General features: G+C 42.8%; 1 protein-coding gene across 26 annotated transcripts in view; it reads left to right on the forward strand.

The window, feature by feature from the left end:
- Positions 1–17,107, forward strand: part of CELF2 (CUGBP Elav-like family member 2) — a 684,791-nt gene that overhangs the window by 609,650 nt on the left and 58,034 nt on the right. For 17 of the 26 annotated variants that reach the window (XM_084809113.1, XM_084809111.1, XM_084809099.1 and 14 more), the window contains one exon: positions 15,605–15,684. In XM_084809113.1, coding sequence (XP_084665239.1) covers positions 15,605–15,684 — 80 coding nt within the window. Of the gene's footprint in view, positions 1–10,800; positions 10,831–15,604; positions 15,685–17,107 lie in introns of all 26 variants that reach the window. The other 9 variants (XM_084809117.1, XM_084809097.1, XM_084809105.1 and 6 more) reach the window with 1 other exon arrangement.

Below are 17,107 nucleotides of genomic sequence, written 5' to 3' on the forward strand. Positions count from 1 at the left end.
CTGCCTCATTTAGGGTGGCATAAGGAACATAACGAGGATGCTGACCAACTCCTTCTGTTCCTTAATTTGAACCCAAACTGAGTACTTCGTAGGACAGAGGGTAAATGAACCAATGCAATATCACTTATTTATGTATTAGAGTTTTGTTCAGGAAAATTCCACTAGTGTTGCTGAGAGACTGCTGCTTGGCCTTATGGACTTGTCCTGTAAGTTTCTGCAAGGTTCAGTTTTGACCCCCCATGCTTTTTAACATCTATGTGGAGTCACTGGGAAAGATCACCCATAGATTTAGGGTGGTGTGTCATCTATATGTGGATTCAACTTAGCTCTATGCTTTCTCTTCAGTGGAACTACCTGAGTTGATGGAAGATTTGGACAGGTGTCTGAGGGCATTGATGGGCTGGTGTGCAATTTGGGGGTTGACTTTACATTGCTCTTACATTCCCAGATGGCAGCCATGGCAAAGCATGCCTTTCAACAGTTGAGGCTGGTAAACAGCTGTGGTCATTCCTAAACAATGATAAACTGGATACAGTGGTGTATGCTTTGGTAATCTTCAGGCTCTGGTCTAACATAATGTGCAGGGATCTCCATGGGGCTGCTTTTGAAGGCTGTCCAGAAACATATAGTGTCTTCCAGTCAACAGTAGCTTTCAAAAGTAGTTCCTGCCACTGATAAATGGTGTGGGGGGGGGGGAGAAAAAGATTGTGTAAACACATACCTATGTGAGTGACTGCATTTGTTACCAATTTACCAATTTAAATTACAATGCAATGCTATGCTTATCTTCTCTGAATTCAACTAAATTCAGTAGAACATACTCCTAGGGACATATATATTGGAATGCAACCTGAGGCTGCAATCCTATACCCAATTACTTGGGTGTAAAGCACATTGAATTCAATGGGACTTACTTCTGAGTAGACATGTATACCCACTTTCCTGGGAGTAGATATGTCACTTGTCTTCTCATCCAAACCCAACAAACTGTGTTTAATCTTAACCATGGTTTGTATGAAACAGGTCAATTTCAAACCATGGGTTACAAAGCTGGCTTGTTTAGATACACCATAATTGACGTTAACCACATTTTAGGGTTTGCAGAGCATGCTAAACTGTGGTTAACTGAATTTGGAATCAGAAGCTTCTGAACTCCTTCCCATGGCCACACCAGAGGAAGAGAGGGCAGGGAAAGCATGTGAGCCCCAAGCTACTAATCACACTAAACTATGGTTTATCATCATGTCCATACATGGCCTGTGTATCTTCCAGGCACCATGTGGGCTAGTCTGGAAAAACAAAACAACATTTTTTGTGAACCACCCAGAGAGCTTCGGTTGTTGGGCAGTATAGAAATGGAATGAATGAATGAGTGAATGAATGAATGATGCAGTTGTCCTTCAGATTTTGGTGAAACTTTTGGGGGACTTCCAGGGACCAGTGTGACTTACTTTGCAGGTCAAGTGGAAGTGAAGTTTTCAACAACAATAAAAACTATAGCCATAAAGGTGGAAGAAATTTGCTCAGGGAGTGGGGAGGTAATACTTGTGATTTCTTTTAATAGGTTCTTCAAATCATTAACATGGCTGAGCTGGTGAAGTCAAATAAAACCCAGTGTATATTTTTAACAGGCAGACAGAGGGAGAGCATGAAACAAAAAGAAAACCAGAACTACAAAACATTTGCCATTATTAGGGATTTTTCAGGAATGTGACCTTTGCAAATTCCAGTAGATACTGACTTGATCCACAACTCACAGACTAAAGTGAGGATTGAAACTCAGAGCCAAAACAGTTGTTACATTAATGGTGTGATTAACAACTGTATCTGTTGGATTTTTTAATGTTAAATACCAGGTGTGCATATTTAACATAAACCAGGGGGAGGGGTTATCATTGGGACCACAGCATGTGGTTAGGGGATGTTTAACTCTTCCATCCCTGGCTGTAATCCCAATGAAAATCTCCCCCCAAAGCCCATTGCTGCAGTGGGAGATTTTTGTCAGTATCACAGCTGGGGAGGAGAAAGTTAAATCTCCCTTCCCCATGCACACTGATCCTGTTGAAAATCCCCTCTATTAAAGTAACTTCTGGTTTGGCCCATAATTATACACCAGCTCTTGCATTTTCCTAATGTTCCAATAGCTCCTGGATCAAACACATATCAAAATACATTAAAAAAATAAGTTTAAAAATATGTAATTAAATCTGCATTTTCCCGTGGGTGTTTTTTTTTTAAGCAGATTAATGCAGAAACAGGATGGAACAGACTTATGGGGTGAACACATGCAAAAGAAATAGATCAGAAAATAGATGTGTATATTTAGCTCTAGCCATTATTTGCTAAATGAATATCTCTGAACAAGCTACCTGGGAAGAGTGTCTGAAAAGGGGGACTGAAAGGGTGGGGGTCCTTATCAGTTTTCACGTACTGAAGCTCTTTTGCAATGCTGAAGAATAACAACAAATCTACGTTAAGATACCATTTCAGTTGAGATGACAAGTGTAATAGATGCATTCCTAAATCTGTTCAGTGACAGTGCTTATGCTTCTTTTGGATCCAGCCTGTAGGAGGAAATTGCTTTGAGAAACCTTTCCCCAGTCAATCATTCATCTGTTCTGGAAGGCAGTTTTACAGGGGGGAAAATAGTGAAAATTCACTCCCTTTTGGCTTTACTAGTCATCTCTGACAATCTGGAACTAGAGTTGATAAATAACTGGATCAATAACCTTAGCTACTGAAAGAGAGCCCAGATTGAAAGGTTAGCTACATTTTATATACATCACTTTTCTTTTTGCATATTTGGCCATTTATTAAGTATGTATTTGCATTTTTAGCCTGCCCTTTTCTGCGGTTTTGTGGCAGGTTACTCTACTTTAAAAAGTAAAGAACAGAAATAAAACAGACATGGTTTGTAACTGTGCATGATATAGAACTATTAAAGTACAATCTTTAAACTTGAACCTTGGCCAATAAAGAATTTTCCCAACTGGGAAAGGTCTTGAAGAAATGCACACGCTATGAATTAGGGTCCATCCAGATGAGCATTTTGCAACATGTCAAGTCAAACATGTTACGGTATGTAACTAAATATTAGAAACATTTTGCCACACATTCCGCCACTTACCTGCACCTGATGAGTGGCCAGGGAACCCCATCAATTGAAAGTGTTGTTGTTCCTTTTGAGGCATAAGATTTAACAAATGTCATTCCATCCATCTTGATCTGGACTAGGGATGGTGATTTCACATTTTATTGCCAATTTACCTAATTTTGCACTTTTGAATGACTATGTGAACTATAACTCAGTTATCCTTCAAAATTCACACTTCTCCAAATTTTTCAATAGTGTTCTCCAATCAAAACAACATTAAAATGCAATTAATATTACAAAAATTGTTTACAAAAATATGTATATTAGGCAAAATTATGCATGGTGTGGAGAATGTGGATAGGGAGACATTTTTCTCCCTCTCTCAAAATACTAGAACCCGGGCTCATCCCATGAGATTCAGGACAGATCAAAGGAAGTCCTTCACACAGCACATAGTTAAACTTTGGAATTCGCTACCACAGGATGTAGTGATGGCCACCAATTTGGATGGATTTCAAAGGGGGTTAGACAAATTCCTGGGGGGAAAGGCTAGCAATGGCAACTAGTCCTGATGGCTATGTGCTACCTCCAGTACCAAAGGCAGTGAGCCTATGTACACCAGTTGCTGGGGAACATGGGTGGGAATGTGCTGCTGCATTCATGTCCTGCTTGTTGGTTCCTGGTTGGCCACTGTGTGATCAGAATGCTGGACTAGTTGGACCCTTGGTCTGATACAGCAGGGCTCTTCTTATGTTCTTATGTTCACAATGCATATAAAATGCATGTATTAGGAGAAATGTAGGCAAAAATGCTTATGAATATTCATACACACTTCGAAGGAAAATCTCAAAGTCAGGATGAACTGTACATAAGACTGGAGAAATTCTTAAAGTTCAAGACAAATCAAACTTAAGATTAGAAAAAGGAGAGAAACCAATATTGAGAGATTTATCTATCCCTAGTCTGGATTCTGCTTTGGCTAATCCACCTCATTACCTAAGGGTAGCCAGACAGCATAAATCCAAATTACAAGATGCAAGAGGGATGAAAAGGAGAGAACTGTGTGTGATGATCTAAACCCATCTCTTTTGCTTCTGTTCTTCAACTCTGTTCTTGGCCACCCTTTTATTTTTAAATAGCAGCTGCAGGGATAGGGTGGGGATCTGGATTGGTACCATGTGAATTGGTTAATCCTTTCCCTTGAATCCCTTTCCTACTGAAAATGAATTCCCTTGAAGCTGCTGTTTGGGGGCAGACAGCATCTTGGGAGGGAGGAATTTCAGCAGGAAAGGATTAAATGCCCCCTCATCTCCATAGCTTCTACTGAAAAAGTAACACACACATAAGAGGAATGATGACATGTTGAACACCATGTCTAGCTTGTCTGTCAAACTTCATCCTTCTTGCTCAATATTTGAGGCAAATCATTTAGTGCCCTGAGGGCATTAAATACCTTTTTAGGCATTGCAGTACTGTAATGAATATACTGATTGAGCTGTATCTCGTGTACATCAGGGCACGCCCTAGACTGGGTCACTCTAGGGCAGTTCTCTAGCTTGTCAACTCTACCTCTGTATCTCTGTGCTCTCCTCCCAGACATTTTGCTCCATCGGTTTCCTCATCTGGAAGCTGGATGCACTGAGCCTAAGGCAAAAAATTTCATTCACTCAATGGAAGGGCAGAATCTATTCTTTGCAACACAACCAGTAGTGTAGTGGCAAATTCAGAAGTGCAGGGTCCCTTCATGACAGTCACAGCCACGCCCCCACACAGCCACGCCCCCTTCTAACTGTGTACAAACTTGTAAGATATACAGGCTTCAACTGGGATCCAAAAACAGTGCAGCTGAGAGTAAGGCAGTGGTATTTCAATTGGACATCCGAGAAAAAATGCAGGGGTATTAAAATCTTTTTCGCCCACTCGCTCACTCAAACACAAACATTTTAGGTTTTCAAAATATGATATTCTATGGAAGCTTCACCCTCTCAACTCAGCCCTCATGGACAGATCCCTTCTAATTTAAACAGCCCCCTTGAACACTCCCTTAGCACCCCAACATTACCCATTTTCCTTTCCTAAGCTCCTTCATTGTATCTCTCCCATCTGACAACAGAAACGTCCACACACCCAGCTGGACTAGGGATGTATGGATTCCCCACTATCTGTTCCGATGAGGAATCCACGGGGGGGGGGGAGGCAACCAATTCCTCCCCCCCCCCCGAATCCTCCCAGAGCAGCTCCACTCCACAAGGATTCCGCAAAGCAGAGGGCCACCGCTTACCTGCGACTGGAGCCCTTCGCTTCCATGCCGATCACCATTTTAAAAAAATGGCAGGATGTCCCCATAGACTTATACGCAAAATTGAGCTGTGGAGGAAGGTCTATGTGGACTTTTACGCAAGATTCACGGCTCTATTTTGCGTATAAGTCTATGGGGACATCCTGCCGATCGCCATTTAAAAAAAAAAAATGGCAATCGGCACGGAGGCAGCCATGCTGTCCCGTGAGAAATCCTCCAGGAGAGGAAGAAAGTGGGGCCAATCCACTGCAGATTCCTGAGGCCGGATTCCAAAGAATCCAGCCTCATTTGAATCCACAGCGGATTTCTCTAACATCCCTAATTGAACCACACATATACATGCATGCACGCACGCACGCACGCACACGCACACACCCTTCTTTCTCCTCTCCCCCCAACTGATTTTCTTCTGTTTCCCTTCCCTCCACCAGGGTTTGTTTGCCCAGATACATGCAACCTTGTACCAAAAAGTGTAACTGACAGAGCAGGTTGCATTTGACAATTCTGCTTACTGTAGAAATTAATGTTCAAGAATTAACAGTGCAATCCAATGGGTCTTTATTTGAATTTACAGAGATCTTGGGAAGGCAGCTAAGGCTGCCATCCTAGGCACACTTACCTGGGAGAAAGCCCAATTGGCAAGTGAAGATAGTGGGACTGACTTCTGAGTAAACATGCATAGGATTGTATGATAAATCCTAAAAATTGGCACAAACCAGCCACCTGCCCTGCCCCATAAGTAAATAATGGTGACAGCCCCCCATTCCCCACTGCCATGGCCAGCAGCAGCAGCAGCAGGCCTGAACGGGAGACCAGAATTGCAGGAGATGAGGGCACCTCCGGGAGCGCAGGCATGGAGCAGAGACAGGTGGAGAAGCCAGGAGCTGAGGAGGAGAGGGGCGAGGGGAAAGGAGGCTGCAGAGCTCCCTCAGACTCCCTCTCTCGCTTGTTTGCTCTCTTTGTCTGGCCAGCAGCCCAGACGCAGCCGCCCACACTCTCTCTGCTCCCTCCTCCTTCTCTGGCGGACTGCGACCTGGCTGGGGGCTGGCTTGAAAAAAATGCTGGAGCAACGCCCCGGCGCAACCCGCCACCTCTATACTGCTGAACACAATACTAGACCATTTGATCCAGTGATAGGCCTGTGGTGTTATCCAAAAACATGGTACTGTAGAGGATGATGAGAGGTAATGTAGACACTTAGCTGTCTAATATGTCTGAGTGGGGGGGGGAGGTTCCCCCCCCCTTTAATTCTTGCAGTTCACACCTTAAAGCATGGGATTTGATTAGTCCTATCTGAATGTGCATAACTGCAGGCATTATTAATGGCCATAAAGCTGTCAGGCTGCCCTCCGTATCTCAGGCTGCTTTCCCCCACCCTTGGTTTAAGGAGAGCTCTGAGGACTGTGAGAATGGAGACTGTTTGGTCCCTGAAACCCCCTGGGAAGTGGCAACCCTGGAGGAGGACGAGGAGTCCCAGCAGACAGTGACACTTCCATCCCAAGTTCCGGAAGAGGCAGCCCGGCCATCCTGCTTGGGCTCAGGTGACTCCTCCCCTGAAGTACTGGGTTCCTAAGATGACTTTCTTCCACCCCACCAAGCCTAGGGGCGGCAGAAGACATTCCAATACTATTGGAGCACATGCCTGCAAAACAGAACGCAGCCCCTTTACTTCCAAGCAGGCTCCCTCCAGGAACATGGGACTTTACCCACACCTTTCTCTGAAGCACTATGTATACCATCAGTCAGCTCCAGACCAGCACTAGAACAACACTCCTGGCAGTGACTCAGTGAGTCTGATAGTTCTGCGTTTGCTCCAGAAGGAGCTATCTGTGGTTAGAACAAACAAAGGGCTGGATGTGCCCGATCCCGTCTGATCTCGGAAGCTAAGCAGGGTCAGCCCTGATTACTACTTGGGTGGGAGACTGCCTGGGAATCAGGCTTCCTGCACTGAGCAGGGGGTCGGACTCGATGGTCTTGCAGGCCCCTTCCAACCATATGATTCTATGATTAATGGAAACGAACACTAGTGCAACAGGGAACCAGTGCTTGCTGGCACAACCAGAAACTAGCCCAAATTAGCATTTCTGGAATGGGTCAAATCAGCAGAGCTCATACGATTCTATGATCAGTCCTGTCGTTCAGCTGCCTGACCTGCATATTGCCACATCTGGCCAGAATACCCCAATGGCCTCCAGCCTTGAACAGGAGATCCATACCACTTCTGAATTCATCTTTGTTCATTCTCTCTCTCTCTCTCTCTCTCTCACACACACACACACACACTGCCAGAGTAGCCATAAGTAAGGAGTAGGGGTATGGCCTGACCTTGGGATATGTCATCTACCCTGACATTTTAAAATAATCTCACCTCAACTGCTGGATAAAATAAAACACAAAAGAGTCCCAAAGATATCCATGAGACATTTACTGTGAGTCATAACTCTGTGAGTTCAAACTCTGCAGAATAAAGTCTCATTCAGAAAATTAGTGTTAAGCATCCCAGAGAGTGATAAACAATATATGTTCGTTCAGTGTGTGTCCTGTTTCATGTACAAGCAAATACCTAAGCATATGGTATTTCTTCCAACCTGTTTCACAAATTGTTCATTCAAAGGAGGGTGAAGCAGGCATTTGAGGAAAGGTCCTTTTACTGACAATAGGCATGACAATCAAATCTTCTTCCAAAGTGGGGTTTTAAATGGGGAATGGGTTTGAGAGGGATGGAAGGCAATAATTCTTTTTTAAATCTCTGTAGGAATACAGGGATACTGTTTTGTTTCACTAATCCTTGTGAGATCTGCTAAGTGCAGTGACTTTCAGTTACTGATTACTGGATTGAAATTTTGGTAAATGCATAAACTGTACATTACTGATTCTCTTTGTCCTTTTGCATGCTGCTTATGCTTTTCATCCCTTTCATAGGTCATGGCCAGATTGGCATATACCCTTGACTCTAAGAAAGCCAAGGGAAGGGTGGGAAGAACTACAAGTAGGGATGTCACTGGAGTTAGAGAGGGCGGTGGAGTCTGGCAGACTCCCCCCCCCCCCGCTCGGCTTCCGGGACCCATTTGCCAGGCCGCAACACTTACCAGAGCTACTCACCAAGCTGGCACACAGGCCACAAGCGCCCGGCAGCTGCCCGACCCCTCAGCAAGCTGCCATCTTGCCAAAAAATGGTGGCTTGGGTTTTTCTGTAAATGTAATGTTATGTAAATGGTGGCTGCAAAGGGGTCATTTACGCAACATTACAGGTGTGAATGATCCATTTACGCCTGTAATGTTGTGTAAATGGCCCCTATATGGCTGCCATTTACGTAACATTACAATTGCAGAAAAACCCAAGCTGCCATTTTTTCACAAAATGGTGGCTTGCTGAGGGGTTGGGCAGCTGCCAGGCATTCACTGGGCACCCATGGACCATGCAGTGGCTTGTCCAGGGAGCCAAAAGGGCAGATGGATGGTGGCGGCTTGACAAGCGCCTGGTGGCGCGGACGGAGGTGAGTCCATCTATCCCTAACTACAAGCAATGCTAGACACAGGGGAAAGCAACAGCCCAATGTCATGTTCATCATCCCCCTTCCTGTAATACTCAGTTAGACATGCCTGTGTCATTTCCCCACCCCTGTTCCTCATCACTGGGTGCCATTGCTGGTGGTGGGTTAACAATGTGAGTAAGTCTGAACACCGAAAGAACATTGGAAACTGGCTTATACACCATCAAACCATTGGTCCATCTAGTTCAGTACTGTCTATACTGCTTGACAGGGTTCACACAGGAGTTCTCCCAGCCCTACCTGGAGATGCCAGGGATTGAACTTGGCTTTTGCATGCAAAGCATCTGGTGTACTACTGAGCAATGGCCCATCAAATGTTACTGAGTGATTGGAGAGAACTCAATATCAACCTGTCACTTCTGGTCACAGGCCCACGTCCCGTACTTCATTTTGCCCTGAGTGAAATTTTTAGGAACAAGAACAATCAAGGTTTTGCCTGCATGGCAACCCAACACTTCTAGCAAGGCACTTGTTACATTTCATGACCAAATATAAGTGGCTAGAGAAATTGTTTGCTTGACAGTCTCCCGCTAATGCTACTTCTTTTGAAGTTGTTTCCCGTGTTGTGATTTTCATTCAAGGGTTTCCCATGGTGAAAATTATAACATGGGAAGGAACTGTCAGAGCAGATCTCAGGCTACAGCTGCCCCCTGTCAATCTCTTTTTGAGCCACGCATTCTGCAATGAAGATGGGCCCCAGTGTGGTTCTTAAAGCTGGATTTGTATGTTACAAGATGCCATGTGAAAGAGCTTGCAGTTAGTGACTTCTCTATGTAGCGGCCATATACTATTCATCAGGAATGTCTGCCGAGAGTATAATGGTTCTCTACTTGTGGGTGGCAACCTGTGTTGTGAGCCATTATATTGGTTATGGTCACTGTGTGGGGCAACTGCTCCGTGGATAGAATTTCAAGTGTCTTCCACATGGCTGTGGGAACATGAATCCCAGCCCATAGATGTTTCCTGATTTGGCCTATGTGCTGATCGTGGCTTTGTCATCACATGGAACCACTTGCTTATCCTCTAAAGTACATGCATGTTTGGAATCTGCTTACTGGAAGGGTTCCCCTAGAGATGATGCTAGTTCATCTCCAAGCTGCCCATCACACATGCACGTACACACATCCAGATGTTGTTGCTGTCTTCCTCCTTGAACGCCGCCACTTCCTTCCTGTAGGAATCAATTTCTTCCTTGAATAGAGGGAAGGTTGAACCCCTTGATCTGTATAGAAAAAATATATTTTCTCCTCTTGCCTATTGGAAAACCAGGAAGTGGGACTGCAGATATGATGGGCAGGATGGCAGCCAGGACTACCAGTTTTGTTTTTCTTGAGTGCCCATTAGTGGATGATTGCACCCTATCACCAGTGGTACTGCTTCCATGATTTGGAACCACAGCTCTATGAGAACCAAACACCATTGTACTTGTTTCTATAGGGTAATGAACAGAGAGGACAGGGCAGTTTTAGATCCTCTAGTGCAGCCCTTCCTCAACCTGGTGCCCTCCAGATGTGCACTACTACTCCCATCATGCCCAGATAGCATGTCCAACACCTCTGACAGACACCAGGTTGGGGACAGCTTCAGCAGTGCACAGCAGCTTAAAAGATGCCAAGGAGCAAAGAGCAACCCACAATAATAGAGTTGGGGGAGGCTGGGGAAGTGGGGGAAATTGTCTAGATAACTTGGGAACTGCTGTATCAGACCTTTTATGTTGTGTGATGAGAGTGTCCAGTTTACTATGGATGAGAGAATAAAGACTGGTAACCCTTGTTTATCTGCATATAATGAGTAATGTTTTAAAGACAGATGACTTTGAGACTGATGGTAAATTTGGACCTCTTTAATTTTAGTGCACAGCCTCAATATGGAATCTAGCCGAGGTACTGTAGACCATTTTACCATTTTACTACTACAACTATTTGTCTAGAATGATGTATAGAAAGTTGTTGCTTTGCTTTGAATAAGTTTTAATTGTCCACATTTTTTTCATGGATTATGACTTGCAGAAACATGTCTAAATAGTTAGAATATCATCAGTTGTTTCGTTCTGTCAGAAAAATACAAATTACCATAATCTCTTAGTAAATAATTTTGATTTTCAAAGTTGATGAGAGTGCTTAACTATGCCATTAAGTCTTATAAGCACATTGGCTTCTCTGGTGTTGAGGACTGTTATGTTAATGATAAAAACGACTGTATGATGTAAAAATGCATTGATATCAGTTTAATGAGCCAAGGTAATAGTAGTTTGGTGTTCAAGCAGACAGTGACTTGGTTTGCATGATTCGTCAGGCTCACTGTGGGTTATTTAACCCACAATGAGGTGCGGCATGTGCCAGGCATGTGTGTCCACCATTATTAATATGCAACCCCCAATGGGATCACAGCAGGTTGTCCAGACCTGGTCACCATGGGTTAGTCAAGGATTAAACAAACAATGGTGAGCCCAGCATGTCATGCTTCCTCTTAGAACCAGTGCAGATGTAATGGTGTAAACCATCATTTACAAACTGGGAACCAGTCTCAGCAATGCACACCCCTCCTCCCCTTTCATGAGAAATACCCCATCTTCTGTTCCCCTATTTACTTTAACCATGTATTAGTGCCACAATAAGGGGAGTCCCTTCTTAATGAGAATTGGAAACTCGGGATTGAAGTGGTTTTGCAAACCCTGATCAAGAAGGACTCTGATTAGGGTTACCCATGGTTGGTGAAATTGCACATATAATGCTAAAATGTTTAGACATTACATGTGCACCATTACCAACCATGATAAACCATAACTTGGTCCCTTCTTGATTAGGGTTTCAAGTCCACTCCAAATGGGTAATCTGGGAGAAATGAATTCCATTGAGTGGAAGAGGGGCTGGTTTTGATTTTCAAACCATGGTTTGTATTTTCAAACCATGGTTTGTAGGGTACCAGCATTGTTTTGCACCAGACCACCCTGTTGTTCAATTAAAATGTTAATGCACTCTTGACGCAATATTTTTATCAAGTAGGTGCAGAGAAAAACAGAAACAAAGCAATCTATGTTTTAGATTCACAAATTGATTTCCATAAAACAAACAGCCTGACTGTAAAATGTATTTTTGTTTTGCTCATTGACCACAGGGGCAAGGATATTGAAACTTTAAAAAATAGCCTGGGCTTGCTGTAAGTTTCATGCCTAGAGCTCTATAATGACAATGTGCTTCAGCCTCTGTGTATTTAGATTTGCTTCATTTGGAAACCTTTTAAAGTTGTAGCAATCATAATAATAATGTTTGGAAGAAATTGAGTGGAACATGCTGCTTTTTTATTTTATTTCTTTGAAACTCAAGTTTCAAACAAGGTCAGGCTAAAAGAGCTAAAAATCAATGCACTTTTAAAGTCATTAGAGATCACAAGCAAAATGAGGTTAAGCTGCGTTAGCAAAGCTTTCAGTATGTCAGTATGTATTGCTATGAAATCACCCTGAATCTCCATTATTTCACAGCCTTTTCCTTTAAGGCAGCCTTCCTCAATCTGGTCCCTCCAGATGTGTTGGGACTGCAACTCCTATCATCCCCATGCTTCAAGGCATCCTTGGAGATACAAATTTCTAAGCAAGTTAAAAATATTAAAAGGCAAAACAAGCTGGACTGTGCTAACATTGATCTCCAGCCATTATTGCCAGATTTGATACAAATTATCCAACCTCACCTCCTTCCCCAACAAGCCCTAGGTTGCTCGGCTGTTGTCTTCTCTACCTTAGGTCAGGAATACGATATTCTTTCATGCACACATTTTCATTTCACAGCTTAAAACCTTTGTTTTAGAGGTGCCTACTGTCTTTGCTTCTGAAGAAAGTCATCTCTGTTTAGGTGGGAAGGTTAATTCACACAGTGCATTAGTCCAGTATTCAATGGAGTTATCTCTTCCACAAAGTGATGGTGTGAAATCTGCAGTAATCAGTTGCCATGCGGTCATTGACTGTTCACACTCAAGACAATACCAACTTGGGAGTCAAATCTGGAGTGAGGTCAGTCATGGGTTGGCTATCAGTTGTCACATCATAGCCGCTGCTTGAACATGTGAAAATGCCCTTTCTTCATTCCTTAATAGGATTTGCAAATAAATTTTTTAGCAGAGTTCAATTAAAGGTATTTTTAAAGTTTGTTTCATTTTAAGCAGGGTTCAATTAAAGCCATGGGGCCTCTCTGCCGCACATCATGAACCTATGAATAACATCTCTAGCACTCACACATAGAGGCAAACCTACAGAATCTGCAGTCTCCTCTGCTTAGGTCTAGTGAATCCACCTGTCTCTGAAAATGACATAATGAAGCAAAATGTTTTCAGTCAAATCACCTCTGCCAGCCGATGTAGAGCAGATGGAATGTTTGCTTTTATCTAGGGCTGTGGCAAATATTCTGTCACTGTGATATTCATTGGAAGATAACACATCCAGTGCAACCAAACACATTACCAGGGGTGGGTGGGCGAGGGGGGAGAGTATACTACTCACATCAGTGAACATTCACATTAGGGGGTTCAAACAAATTCCTTCGTGTTGTGAGGGGTGGGGAACCTCAGGCCTGCAGGCAAAGTCTGTCCCTCCTGGGGTTCAAATCAAACCCTCCAATATTCCCCCTTCCTCTGGCCCGATCCCCTTTCACTGACTGCCAACTGCTTGGCAGTTGCCCAGCTTTTGCAGTCCCCCCCCCCACTCTAAAAGGTTGAAATGCCTGTCCTAAGGCTTAGTTTCTGAGAGTAGGAGCTTTAAGCTAAAAGATACTGGCATTTTTGGTGGTCTAGTGCCCATCACTTTGGACTTTGTGCTAGCTGGTCCTCTCCCCCCGCCCCCCGGGATATATGTGCTCCCATACTCTGCTGGCTGTGCATTTGGCAGCCATGTGAAGCAGCTCTGTGTGCAAACCAATAAACACACAGGGTTTCTCCTCACAAGGGAGAATCCTGGACCAACCAGGCTTCCCCCCTTATTATTAATAATAACTTATTATGCATTTCTTTAAAACATCTATGCCCCATTCTTTAGCCAGATTGGGTCCCAGAGCAGCTTAGAGATTAATGAAAGCAAGACAGACCCTGCCCTCAGGGAAAAGACAAAACACAAAAGGAAAAAGGGGTGGAGAGGGAAAAGGAAAACAAGAAAACTCAGGCAGCAGTTCTTAATCTTATATGGTTGTTATAACAACCAGATGTGATGCTGTAACGCTGCCAGAGATTGTTAGCGGTCTTATCACAACTAGCTGGAATGGACACAGTTCAAGACGAAGAGGGCCAAAAAGGGCTGGTCTCTCAGATGAGCTGATGAGGTGGCCCTGTTTCCTGTCTCTCCTTGCTCTATAGCCTAATGGAATGGCTGATGGATGACAGTTTGTATGTGCATAGGGTTGCTTCATGCAGGCTCAGGGGGCCACCCTAATGCAGATCTCATCTGCCCCCTGGTGACTTCCCTCTTCATTTATGTGGAGAAAGCAGATCTCTTTGCATTTGTTTGTGTGGACTAATCTCTCACCATTGGTCTGAATGGGGTAGTGCAAACCCGCAACAGGTTTATTCACACATCTGAGCATAGGGGGTTGCCTAGATCAGAGAATCTCACTTTTATGGTCTTGTAAGTGTGGAACTTTGCATGCTCATTTCAAAACTGGTGGTCTCAGGACTGTAACTATTGATTTGTTAGTCATTCCAATCTAATATTTTATTTTGAACAAAAAATCTCAGTGTCCTGTCCTGTCCCCCCCCCCCGCCCCCTGCCCCCCGCCATTGCGGAATTGACTGATGACAGTTCAGGCGTTATTTAAAGTAGTGCCATCAATACAATGTAATTTATGCTTTGTCCCCTCTCTCACCCACCACATATAATCTCCTAATCTGCAGTCAATTTGTGTATTTGATCACATTGTGTGAAGAGATACGCCCTTGTTCTCACATTATATTACAGGAACTACCAGTAGCCGAACATAGAATCAGTGACTTCATATTTGGCTGGTTGCGCTTCTTCAGAAACATCCAAAGCCACTCTGAGCCATGTCAAACTGTGTTTGAAGTCTTGAAACAAAGCATTGCTTACAAAAGTGGCAGCCCTCTTCTACACACAGCAAAGTTCACTTGATTTCCCATCTTACTTATACTGTAGCTTTTGTTGTATCATTGACCAATGCTTAATGTAGCATAATTCAGTAATAAAACCTTGCATTAGCAAATGAAGCAAGTAGTCTTTTTATTGTGATCTTAAATAAATACCTTTAAATACCTAAACATCATAAATAAACCATTAGGAAGGACTCAGTGAATGGAAGATCAGTTTTTTAAAAGACTTGTTTGGAAGGATGGGTGAACAGCCCCAATGGTGTTTTTTCCCTCACCCAAATTCATTTTTTTCTCTTCCTCTCTCTCTCTCCCTCTCTCTCTCTCTCTCTCTCTCTCCTTCTTCCTCCTGCCCCCCTTCTATGGTCAGATTAGCAAATCAGCTTTGCTAAGCCAAATAAATTAGGGAAGTGGGGGGGTTTTGTTTGGTTTTTTTGTTTTTTTAATTTTATGTACTACGGAGAACAGTGTCGTCTTGTGGCCGTTCTCGTAGACTGTGTTGGTTTAACAAGCGTCCAACCCTTTTGTCTTGTTGTTTTTTTGTCTTTCCTGCTCCCTGTCCCCTTGTTCCCACAGGCTGTGCGTTTGTCACGTTTTCGACAAGGGCAATGGCACAGAATGCAATCAAAGCCATGCACCAGTCTCAGACCATGGAGGTACAGTACTGTATCATCTGCCCTTTCTTTGTTTTCTTTGTGCAAATGATTGAGAATGTAAAGCCATGCTCTCCTGGAGAAGATCAGACGCATGACAATCACAGACTTAAACTTCACTGATTCCCCACCTTACCCACATACAAGCACACGCGCGCCTTTGTTTCCCATCTCTGTGACATTTACTTGCCTTAATTGTCTGAGAACACAGGATGATCTCACTGTTGTTATTTCACAATATGATGGCATTCAGCAAAAAAACGAAACAGTACATTGAAATGCCACTTTGCCTTCTGGTGAAATATACATTTGGCATGTTGAATTGTCCTTTTATATATTATTTTAAAGCAACTCATGCTCTGCAGGCCACCACTCATATATTTAGACTGGCCAAGTGACATGAGGAAGGGTAGATGTTCCCCCATTTTTTTCAACCTGCATACAAGTACCCGTTATTCCAAACAGCCAAAAAAAATTCAAATTATGTCAGAATATAATGAATTTCTAGGCTCTCTATGAGAGAGCACGAACTTCGGTTCCATCTTTGGCTTGTACTTGTGAGTGAATCCAAATATTTACCTAAATAACGGTTATTTCCCCCCCCCCCAGTCTGTGATTTTTGTCATAGTCTTTCAGAATTTTGCACAAAAAAGCCTCACAAATCAACTATGTCTTACTCTGGATCTTCTAATTTAATCATTAAAGAATGCATGTTATATTGTATTATGTACACTGTATCTGTGTATTGATTATTTCCTCTGAAACAGCATTTTGATGTAATGTGCACTTGTTTCTTGCTTTCTTTTATTTTCTGTATTCTCTTTTCTTTTGAAAGTTGAAATTCAACTTCCTTGAATAATATTTTTCCCCTTTGCAATGCTCTAATCTCCCAAAGCATGCTGGGTACTAAAAATCAAACAAACCCCAATATCACTGTGTCCATGTCATTGAATTGCTTTGTGTAATGAGCAAAGAAAAAAGTGAAAAATATAAAAGTGCATGGAAATGTCACCGTTTTCTGTATTTTCCAGAAATATTGATATTGGCATTGCAAAGTCTATTGTCTCTCCAATCTCTCCTGCTGTTAGTTGAGATTATTTTGATATTTCATAATCAATATGTTTTTCTTTTCAGTGCTATCCATTTTTAGGCATTGAGAATATACATTGTTAGATGTGACTCTTGCCACAGAAAGAAATCTAAATTACCTTCACTATTAAATGGCATTTAAATAGAAATATGTCTATGTGTGCACACATTAATATTACAAAATATATTATTTTGCTCCTTTTGCTCCTGCATTTTATACTGTTAGCAAACACATTGTATTATTTTTTGCCTTGTTGAGACAAAAGGGAGTGGGTTTAAAATATATTGAACATTTTGCTCTAAAATAATGAATTCCCTGAACTCAACCTGGTTTTAG

The sequence above is a fragment of the Heloderma suspectum genome, chromosome 7, assembly GCF_057233095.1.
Source record: "Heloderma suspectum isolate Gila_16-S chromosome 7, 16-S_ref, whole genome shotgun sequence".
Classification (NCBI taxonomy): domain Eukaryota; kingdom Metazoa; phylum Chordata; class Lepidosauria; order Squamata; family Helodermatidae; genus Heloderma; species Heloderma suspectum.